Below are 11854 nucleotides of genomic sequence, written 5' to 3'. Positions count from 1 at the left end.
GTAGGACCTTTGGTGAAGTTTATAAAAATCTTGTCTGAAAAACCAGGATGCTATTTTTAAAACAAAAACCAATGTCCTCTATCTTTAAAAATAAATTGAAAGGACTTTGTATGTCATCAGAGCTCTTGTTTGAAGTTTAACTTACAATCCGTGGAATTTGGATTTATAGGTAAGCTCTATATGGTCAGAAGTGTGAAGAGTTACCTTTTAGCGATATACAATATAATATTATATATAAGTATATAAAATATATGTAATAGCACTTTTACAATAATAAAGTACTTTTTTTGTTCCATAATCTTTTATAGGCTTGTTTAATCAAGGAATAGCTCCATGGATCAAGGGTAAGTGTTTCCTGTGTCCTGACCTGGACAGCATCTGGCCAAATAGAAGTTTCCATCAGCCAACCATCTCTGTGTGGCCTTACGGTGCAAAGAAAGAAAAATGAATCGACTCAAGAGCAGCAGGAGAGCGTGCTTCCTGCCTCCTGTGCCCGTCTTACTAAGCCTCTTGGCGACTTTTGCTGCAGCTAAGAATATAGCTAACAGCACTTTAAACGGCACAGACGTGGTCTTGGGATCCATGCCTCTCATTATTGCCCGAGTGGACCATGTGATCGTCAAGGAAGGGAAAAGTGCCTTGCTCAACTGTAACATTCACGGCATCCCTGACCCCCATTTCAAGTGGTATAATTCCAATGGCCACTTACTGAAGGAAGAGGAAGACCAGGAGGGCACAGGAGGAGGTAGGACCGAATGTTGTGTTCAATTTCACGTAGCCCAAATGCAGCCTTGGGAGCTTGCACAAAAGCTGTATTTACACTGTCTTCTTGTTTTATGAGCCAGAAAATGAGTGGGGAGAGGGAGAAACAGCACTGACCATACATACTTGTGAGAGGGGCAGAGGTACTCTGTGTGCAGGGGTGCAGAGTTCTAATCTCACCTTTGCTACTAACTGACCTGGTAACCTCTCTGGCCCGCAAAATAAGGCAGTTATGTCAGATGATCTCTCAGGTTGTTCTTAGCTCCATAAAACTGTGACTAGCCTGTGTTAGAAAGCAGCAGTCACTGCACCTTTCATTTGTCATTTAAAATGACAGAGTGTGGATTACACATCAACCACCCTCCCTTTTCATCCTCAGTTTCCCTATCTGTAAAAGGGGGATAACAATAACCGCTCCCATACAGGATCAGAAAAGCTCTGTGCAAACCTTAGAGCGCCATATGAATTTGAGCCACTCCTGTTTTTCATCGCAGCGCATCCCTAGATGCTATCCTTAGCTATCACACAGGAGTCTTTCCATCCTATGCTATTTGAGAACTGGCTTAAGTTTCCAGACAGCTTCTTGTAGACGAGGGGAAGATGCAACAGCCAGAAAGACAGCCGAGGAAAGAGTGTTTCTTAATGAGCTAGATTTATTTAGAGCATTTTGTGGAAGAGTTAATGCAAGTCCCCTAGCACCCAAGTTGCTTCAAGAGTGTGACTAAGGCCCTGGGGAGAATTTAGCTCATCAAGCAGGGTTCTTCTGCTTTTGTGCGGATAAATCTTGCTTAGGGTGTATGAGGTAAGTGGCCAATAATAAAAGCCAGCATTTAGATAGCCCTTTCAGGTTTAAAAAGTGCTTGTATCACCTCAATTTATCCTTACAACCTGTGAGGTAAGTGCTATTATTTTCCTGTTTTACAGATGAGTTAACTGAGGCACAAAGATGATTAAGTGGTATCTCCAAGGTCACATAGCTAGTAAGTATCTGAGATAGGATTTAAACTCAAGTCTTCATTATATCAGCTGTCCCACCTATCTCTAGTATATAGTATGCTAAATGGCAATTTAGATAGAGGCCCCCAACAAGTTCATCAATGTTCATGAGCGACTTATTTGCAAAAATGTGGAGACCTAGATCTTGGAAAAAGTAAACGCCCATTCTCTCTTTTAATTAGTACCTATTTATTCTGTACATTGCCTGTTTGTACATATTTATTTGCATATTGTCTTCCCCCATTCGATTGTGAGCTCCTTCAACACAAGGACTGTTTTTTTGCCTCTCTTTGTATCCCCACTGTTTAGCACACTGCCTGACACATAATAGGCACTTAATAAGTGATTATTGTCTGAGTGACTAACTGACTGATTCACTAAAGTCAAGACTCATAGCTTGAAGGGATCTTAGACACCACCTACCCAAGAGCGGGGAACCTGCGGCCTCAAGGCCACATGTGGCCTTCTTGGTCCTCAAGTACAGCCCTTTGACTAAATCCAAACTTCACCGAACAGATCCTTTTGGGGCCACATGTGGCCTTGATGCTGCAGGTTCCACGCCCCTGAGTCAATCCCCTTATTTAACTGAGGCTCAGAGTAATTAAGTAACTTTTCCAAGACCACACAGGTCCATTAGTTAAGTGACAAAGTCAAGATTATTCCAGAGAGAGACAGTATAAGGGAAACAGACCATTGTAGTGGGAAGAACACTGGGCTGCTAGACCAAAGACCTGGCCTCCATCACTTATTACCTGCCTGACCTGGGGCAAGCCTGTCAAACACTTGGAGCCTTTATTTCCTCATCTGTAAAATGGGGGTGATAATGCTTGTACAATCACCTCACAAGACTTTTTTGAGGGTCAAAGAAGTTGATTACACATGAAATAGCTTTACAAGGCTATACATTGTGATTATACTGTTTCTACCTCTTTTTTATTCATGTGCCCTCCTGAGGATAAACGTAAAGGTGGGTAGAGAATGAACTTCTCGGCAGAACCCAGAAAATAGCAGAGGGAAGTAGGGCTCCAACCCAGGACAGCCTGGATGATCTCTGGGTAAGGTCTATCCCACACGGATAGCTAGGAGCTGAGCAGAGCAGAGCCCAGCATGAGCGGCTCGGACCAACCAGATCAGGAGCCGGGCAGAGCGGACCCTAGCACCCTGAATCAGTGAGCTGCAGCAGTTTCAAGACTTCTCAACCCACAAACACCAAAGACAACAGAGAAGGTTAGTGGGAAAAGCTGCTGGGGACAGAGTTTATAAAGGAGTTCCCAGTTCGGCCACCACCCCAGGGGCAGAGGAGGTGGGGCAGCTACAGAACTACAGCTGCAGTTGCTTCTGGCCCCAGGCCCACCTGGTGGGAGGAATTAAGTGGCGGATCAGAGCAGGAGGGAAGAGCCTGCTGAAGATCTAAGTCCAGTCCGGGTTGGGGGTTCTTGAGGAAGGAGGAGTGCTGGTGTGGCAGAGCTGGCACATCCCCCCAGGCTTGGAACATAGTTCCCTTAACTCTACAAGCAGTCATACCCCGCTGAAAAACTCAAGGGTCAAGTTAGTTGCCCGGGAATATGGCCAGGCAGCGAAAACACACCCAGATTCAGTCTCAGACTCTGGAATCTTTCTTTGGTGACAAAGAAGACCAAAACATACAGCCAGAAGTAGTCAACAAAGTCAAAGAGCCTACAACAAAAGCCTCCAAGAAAAACATGAACTGGTCTCAGGCCATGAAAGAGCTCAAAAAGGATTTGGAAAAGCAAGTTAGAGAAGTAGAGGAAAAATTGGGAAGACAAATGAGAAGGATGCGAGAAAACCATGAAAAACAAGTCAATGACTTGCTAAAGGAGATCCAAAAAAATACTGAAAAATATACTGAAAAAAACAACGCCTTAAAAAATAGACTAACTCAAATGGCAAAAGAACTCCAAAAAGCCAATGAGGAGAAGAATGCCTTGAAAGGCAGAATTACCCAAATGGAAAAGAAGGTCCAAAAGACCACTGAAGAAAATACTATCTTAAAAATGAGATTGGAGCAAGTGGAAGCTAGTGACTTGATGAGAAATCAAGATATAATAAAACAGAACCAAAGGAATGAAAAGATGGAAGACAATGTAAAATATCTCATTGGAAAAACCACTGACCTGGAAAATAGATCCTGGAGAGATAATTTAAAAATTATTGGACTACCTGAAAGCCATGATCAAAAAAAGAGCCTAGATATCATCTTTCAAGAAATTATCAAGGAGAACTGCCCTGATATTCTGGAGCCACAGGGCAAAATAGAAATTGAAAGAATCCATCGATCGCCTCCTCAAATAGATCCCAAAAAGAAATCTCCTAGGAATATTGTCACCAAATTCCAGAGCTCCCAGATCAAGGAGAAAATACTGCAAGCAGCCAGAAAGAAACAATTTGAGTATTGTGGAAACCCAATCAGAATAACCCAAGATCTGGCAGCTTCTATATTAAGAGATCGAAGGGCTTGGAATACGATATTCCGGAGGTCAATGGAGCTATGATTAAAACCTAGAATCACCTACCCAGCAAAACTGAGTATCATGTTCCAAGGCAAAATATGGACTTTCAATAAAATAGAGGACTTTCAAGCTTTCTCAGTGAAAAGACCAGAACTGAATAGAAAATTTGACTTTCAAACACAAGAATCAAGAGAAGCATGAAAAGGTAATCAAGAAACGGAAATTGCAAGGGACTTACTAAAGTTGAACTGTTTTGTTTACATTCCTACATGGAAAAATGATGTGTATGATTCATGAGACCTCAGTATTAGGGTAGTTGAAGGGAATATGCATATATATGTATATATCTATGTGTATATGTATGTATGTGTATGTATGTGTACATATATATGTGTGTGTATATATATATGTAAAAGAGAGAGAGCAGACACAGGGTGAGTTGAAGATGAAGGGAAGTTATCTAAAAGAAATAAAATCAAATTAAGGGATGAGAGAGGAATATATTGAGAGAGGGAGATAGGGAGAGATAGAATGGGGTAAATTATCTCGCATAAAAGTGGCAAGAAAAATCAGTTCTGTAGGAAGAGAAGTCAGGTGAGGGGGAATGAGTGAATCTTGCTCTCATCAAATTTGACCTGAGGAGGGAATACCATACATACTCATTTGGGTATCTTACCCTACAGGAAAAAAGGAGGAAGAAGATAAAAAAAGGGGGGGATAATAGAAGGGAGGGCAGATGGGAGTGGAGGTAATCAAAAACAAACACTTTGGAAAGGGGACGGGGCCAAGGGAGAAAATTCAATAAAGGGGGATAGGTTAGGAAGGAGCAAAATATAGTGAGTCTTTCACAACATGAGTATATTGTGGAAGGGTTATACATAATAATACACATGTGGCCTATGTTGAATTGCTTGACTTCCTAGGGAGGGTGGGTGGGAAGAGAAGAGGGGAGAGAATTTGGAACTCAAAGTTTTAAAAACATGTTCAAAAACAAAAAAAAGTTTTTGCATGCAACTAGAAAATAAGATATACAGGCAATGGGGCATAGAAATTTATCTTGCCCTACAAGAAAGGAAGGGAAAAGGGGATGGGAGGGGAGTGGGGTGACAGAAGGGAGGGCTGACTGGGGAACAGGGCAACCAGAATATATGCCATCTTGGAGTGGGCGGGAGGGTAGAAATGGGGAGAAAATTTGTAATTCAAACTCTTGTGAAAATCAGTGCTGAAAACTAAATAAAAAAAACTCCATAGAATAAAAAAAAAAGAATGAACTTCTCAAGTCTACCAATTAGCAGCTCTCCTTCCAATGGCCAAAGATTATATTGATGCCCAGAGGCATCTAGGTAGTGCCATAGTGCACAGAGTGCTGGTCCTGGAATTAGAAAGACCCTGAGTTCAAATGTGGCCTCAGATATTTACTAGCTGTGTGACTTTGAGCAAGTCACTTAACCTTTGCCTCAATTTCTTCAACTGTAAAGTGAGAATAATAAAAGCACCTACTTTCCAGGGTTGTTGGGACAAAATGAGATAATATTTGTTAAAGTGCTTAGCACAGTGCTTAGAACATAGTAGATGTTAGTTATCATCATCATCATCGTCATATCACAGTGAAGCTACAAACATTGACACGAACATCATTACATCCCTTTAACTCTATTTTCTCTACTTCAGGTAGAGGATAATTTCACCCTTGCACTCCGTTGGAATAAAGGGCTTTTGAAAATGAACAAGAAAATTTCAGTCAGCTAGCATTTATTAGTCACCTATTGTGTGCCAGGCACTGTGCTAAGTATTGAGGATTCAAAGATAGACAAATCAGTCCCTGCTCTCAAGGAGCTTGCAGTCTAATGGGGGAGACGACACGTAAACAATCATGTACAAATGAGCTCTATACAGCAACTGGGGTTCTGACCTTGGTGCTGCTACTTCCTATTTGTAAAACCTTGAGCAAGTCAGTCATCATTTGTAAAATGAGATTTTTGTCCTTTAAGTTTGTCTTCAAGGTTCTCTTCCCATTCCCTAGTATGATGATTTTTTTTGTTGTTTTCAGGTTTTTTTCTGGGTTGAATTCAGTGGTGCTCTCAGAGGGGTATTGAGATTTGTATATGTAGGATTGTTTGACCCAACAGTGAATAGCTTCCCTTTACTTTGCTTCTCTAGTTAATAATTTTTCTGCCTCCTCTCCTGTAATTATTGCTTATCACACCTAATACATTTCTCTTCCCTACTACCTACAACCAGCTTGTAAGCTTGTGTGGGAGACAGCATAGTATGGTGGAAAGATTACTGGTTTTGGAATCACAGGGCCTGGTTTCAAATCCTGACTCTATCCCTTATTCCCTATGGACCTCTTGACCTCAGCTTCCTTATCTGCAAAATGAAGGCATTGAAATCAATGACCACTAAGGTCCTTTCTAGTAATAAGTCTAGGATGTACAATGGATATAGCGCTGGGCCTGAAGTCAGGAACACCTGAGTTCAAATCTGGCCTCTGACACTTACTGATGAGTCATTTAACCCTGTCTGCCTCAGTTTTGTCATCTGTAAAATGAGCTAGAGAAGAAAATGGCAAACCACTCTAGTATCTTTGCCAAGAAAGCCACAGAAGGGGTCACAGAGATTCGGCCATGACTGAAAAGTGACTGAACAGCCCCAGTACCTAGCATAGTGCCTGGCACATAGTAGATACTGAATAATATTTGTTGTTAAAATGAATTCCCTACTTAAAGATTTTACCTTAAATATGGGTACACCCTGTACTGATACAGATTATAATTCTTATGAAGCTTAATAGAAAGTCTTTTCTGTGGCCAAAAAATCCATCATAGCTAACCTGGTGATGAGTATCTCTGTTAGTTTGACCCATTCTCTGTGGGCAGACATAGTCTACTGCTCAGCCTGATACCAGCCTTTCCAGCTTGGTAGAACTCTTTCACAGCTCATGCTTGGCTAGCTTCACCTTTAAAAACCCAAGGTCTCCTCCTTGGTAGGGTGTGGTATCAGAGACTTTGAATGACATCTACAAAAAGAATCCTGTAGTGAGGCTTTGTGCAACTCCTGTTGCATTTTTGAGTAGTCTGGTAAGCCTGGTTGGTCTCACTCTGGGTCACCTGGACTCTTGTACTGACCTCCACTTCCCGGGGTTTGGTCCTCTTGAGTCTTCAAAGTGGTTCTTTAGGGCCCTTATGTGGTATCTCTAAAGTGGTTCTTTAGGGCCCTTATGTGGTGTCTCAGGACAGTGTTAGAGTTGAAAAGTATCTTAGACATTATCTGGCTCTTCCCCCTTATGTTATAGAAATAGAAGCTCAGAGATACCAAGGCTTTCTTAATGTCAGTCAGAAACAAAGAACAGTAGTGTCCTTAGAGAAGATTGGGGTTAAAGCTTTTCCAGCCCCCAACAAATTCTTCCCCTTACCTGACCTTCACAGCCCTCCCCCTATGTTAAGAGCCAGCAGGAAGTGACATCACACATGTCCAGTTACCATAGTGACTAGGAGCTCTTCCCAGACACATACAGCCCCTCACACACTCCACCCCGGTTCTTCTCCAGGTCTGCTTCGGGGCTGGGTCACTGCTGGGGCCAGTGCCCTCATTGGAATCAGGGGGATGGAATTCAGGCCAGGATTTACCACCCACATGGATCCTACAGCCAAGGTTATCCCTGGGCATTGGGAATTGTGGGGACAATGGGGTCCAACACCTCTATCTAGGGAAGGAAAGATGTATCAGCCACCAGAGCTTTCCTAGGAGCAATGAGCCTGCCACAAGATTATAAATTTGCCCCGATTACTTTGCTCTATCATTTCATATATACATATATATGAAGTGGCAAAAGAGCAGGAGACCTAGAGTAGAAAGACCACCTTGGTTTCCTCATCTGTACAGTGTAAACTAGCCCTCCAAAAGCCCTCACTGCTCTGAAATTCCATGATCTGATGTGTGAGAAGAGCAGTAGGATTGAGGTTCCCCCGGCATAAGAGGAATGCATTTTTGTAGCAATGACATTTAGGTCCAGTAGCCTTCCCCTGGCTAGTTTTAATGTGTGAACCAATCAGGTAGTTAATCAATGGCAGTCCTGTTATCTGTCTGTTCATGGGTGAAAGCAGACCACTTATATGTAGTCATTCTTTAACTCACTTATCACAGCAAAGATAGACCCAACAAGAGTAACCTCATTTTGCCTTCGTGAACCACTAGGTCTATGTTGACCTGCTTTGGGCACAAAGTTATTCTGTCAGAACTCACTGTTGTTATGACTTGTGTACCCACTTCTCATACCACTGAGTCAAACAGCTATCACAAGCCCTAGGGGCATGCCAGCAACTCCTGAGGTGGCAAAGTAGGAAAGGCAGGGTCTCTGAATTTGAAGTCAGAGGACCTGGGTTAAAGTTCTGGGTCTGCCATCTATGAGTTCTGTGTGGCTTTGGGTTAGTCATTTGAGTTCTCTGGGCCTCCATTTCCCCATAAGTAAAAATGGAAGAGATGACCTCTCCAAAGCCCCTTCCAGCTCTAAATCTATTGTCCTGTGGGTATGATCATATGAAAAGGTAAAACATATGTATACATATACATAGATAGATACATACATAGATAAATATAGATACTTTCCAGGGACAGTACAAAAGGCAGTATGTGTGTATATATGTATGTATATTCTAAATATATATGTGTATTGAAAAATACACATATACATATATCGAAAAATACATACATGTATACATACGCACACATTAGTCCTTCCCTCCCCCAGGGGCAGCACAAAAGGTCCTGCGTGCATATATGTATGTAGTTAAAGAGCATTGTCATTGCACATAGAAATTCAACTAAATTTGGGACCAAGCCATGAATTTATAATTGCTTTGAACAAAGGACGAAAGGAAGAGCAGAGTAGAGAAGTCAGACTGGAATCACAAACCATAGCATATCTTTCACAGTGTTGCTGTAAGGCTCAGGTAAGAGCGTATGTAAAAAATACTTCACGATCACAAAGTGCTTTTTATGGTTGTATTATTACAGCCCTCTCATTTTCTAAGTGAACCAACTGAGGTCCCCAGGGGTTAGGTGACGATGAGTGGATGCAGGTTTCAATTTTAAGGCAAGATGGCAGACAGAAAGCATTTCAGAAACAGACCTGTACCTAAGGTGAGGGAAGCAAGGGATCCAGGGTGCCAAGATGGAGAGACACCTTGTCTCTGATCTAGTCTGGAAGCTGCCATTCCTATGTCCCAGGCCTCTGAGTCTTTTGTTGATCGACACTTAAGTTATTGGTATAATTTGATATTGTTATAGGATTATTGCTGTAATAATATTGATATAATTTAAGTATTTACCTGGTGTGATTTTATCCGGGACACATGACTGACACACAAGCACACAGACTAAAAAGCCTTCTGATACTTTTGATGGTAAGGGAGTGACCTCTGGGTTGACAATTGCTGTGTCAGCAGAGTCTGGCAGATTGGAACAAGCTGGAAAAGCCTTCAGATACGGCCTCAGTGAAAGACTGCCTGTCACCTGAGAGCCAGGCTAGCCAAGTTCAGAGAGGCTCTTCACCCAGAAAGTTGACCACTGGGTGAGTAATTTTTGGCCTCACCAAATCATGAAACTAACTGTGAAGTCATGGAGGCTTTTTCTTTTTTTCGTGATTAGAAATGGCACAGCCCCCATGCTAATGAAAGCCTGGGTCTTCGGGGAATATGATGCTCTGAGGAGCTATCATATGGCTGTTTCAGCAATCCAGCTAGGAGCTGTCATAGGGGTGAAAGACCAACATAAGCCCAACAACAAGAATGCTACCAGCACACTGCAAAAACACAGGTTCTTTTGATCTGCTTAACTAAGGAAAGCTGCGTTAAGGGGTTGACAAGCTTACTTTAATTCAGCATACAAATGTCATTCACTTAGTTCAGGGGAAAAAGCCAGCATTCCGAACTTCCGAACAAAATACAAACAAATTACAAACATCGACAGACAGACCTTGTCTGATTCAAATCCCAATACGTAGTTACCAGAGTTTAACAAAGTCTCAGCACTCGGGTTACAAGCTGGAGGGCTCCTAGCTACAGCTGCCCAGAGTCTCCACCTCAGCACCACCACGAGTGAGAGCCCTGCACAAATGGCTCTGTCCTCTCTTCTTATAGGGCTTCAGACGTCATCAAACATCATCTGAATGATCAGAACTTAGGCTGCTATGATTGGCTCTTGAGTTAGCACCTCCCCTTAGCCCCACCTTGGGCCCCACCTTAGTTACCAATCCACACCCACATAGGTTTTACACCTAATAGGGGTTTGGGCCTGGGGCTTAGCACCTAGTAAGACTCAGTAAAATACACTGAATTACTCAAAGAAAACAAAAGCCAAACTCTTCAAGGGCACTTGGTCGAACTAAGTGTTAAGAGCCCATTTTGCTTACCAACACAATGGCATAGGAATAGCTCCATGTAGCTATTTTCAGTCCAGCTCTTTAATAAATAGAATACAAACTCCTTGAGAGTAAACACAATGTCATTCTTTGACATCCCCAGTGTCCAGCCAGTGCCTGGCACATAGGAACTAGTACTTTAGAAATATTTGTTCAATTTATTGATTAATCTGATAAGCACTTCTGTGACTGGTCTTCTTTTCTTCTAAGTTCTTTCAAAGGGTATGCCCATAGTTAACTACAAAATATATTGCCCAAACCACCAAACATTAATGATGTTTTCCAGTGCTCTTTTTGACAGAAAGTAAAATAAAAGAGCAGCATCGGGGTCTTAGGGTGTTTCATGGAGCCTAGCACAGCACAGGCGTGTAATATCATGTCATAAGAGCAGCTCCCAGCTATTTCAGGGACTGTTTGTCCATTATATTCCTGCTTCCCCACCTCCATCCTCTTGCCTGACTTTCTTTTTTCATTATTTAAATTTTACTTTGTTTTTAATTTACGAAATAAAATAAGCATTTCCGTAACACAATAGAAGAAAAAAAAGATGACGTGCCTGACTTTTATCCACTTCGCTTAATGCTAGCACTCCCTTCAGATGACAAGCAAAGGGAGAAGTCCAGGAAATATAATTAAAGCAGCACTATAGAGAGGAAAGAACATTTGTTTTGGAACAGAGGCATAAATAGTGAATCTGGTGCCTGGGGCAAACAGCAATAAAGCATCCAGGAATTGTACCTTCAGGTCAACTTTATAATTCATAATATGAAAGTAATAACAGATGTAGTTAAAGACATTGAGTTGGCTGGGAGGTAGGAATTAATTACTATCATGTCTTCTACATTGAAGAGAAAAAGGGAGAAAAGGAAAGAAAGAAGGAAAAAGGAAGGAGAGAAGGAAAGAAGAAAGAAAAAATGGAAAAGAGGAAAAATGGAAGGAAGTAAGGAAGAAGGGAAAGAGGGAAGGAGAGAAGAAAGGATGGATATATTAGGTGCTTACTATGTACACAGTATTGTGCTAAGTGTTGGAGTTACAAACAGAACAGTTCTGTTCTCTAGGAACTCGCATTCTGTTGGGGCAGAGATAACACATAGAGGTTTCACCTGTAAGTCCAATAGTCCTTAGGGTACAGCTGCAAAGCTGATGCTAATCCATCTTCTTTAACATCATTTCTACTGATAAAAAGCATATCACTTTCTGATGT

At 41.8% G+C, this 11854-nt stretch overlaps 1 protein-coding gene across 1 annotated transcript in view; it reads left to right on the top strand.

Moving 5' to 3' along the window:
• The first annotated feature begins 411 nt into the window (after positions 1-411).
• Positions 412-11854, top strand: part of MFAP3L (microfibril associated protein 3 like) — a 34910-nt gene continuing 23467 nt past the window's right edge. The window contains exon 1 of the mRNA XM_036764190.1: positions 412-745. Coding sequence (XP_036620085.1) covers positions 445-745 — 301 coding nt within the window. The 5' untranslated portion in view covers positions 412-444. The remainder of the gene's footprint in view (positions 746-11854) is intronic.

This window comes from Trichosurus vulpecula, chromosome 6, assembly GCF_011100635.1.
Source record: "Trichosurus vulpecula isolate mTriVul1 chromosome 6, mTriVul1.pri, whole genome shotgun sequence".
NCBI classification, from domain to species: Eukaryota; Metazoa; Chordata; class Mammalia; order Diprotodontia; family Phalangeridae; genus Trichosurus; species Trichosurus vulpecula.
The sequence above is the reverse complement of the archived record's forward strand: the minus strand, read 5'-3'. Positions and strand labels throughout refer to the sequence as shown.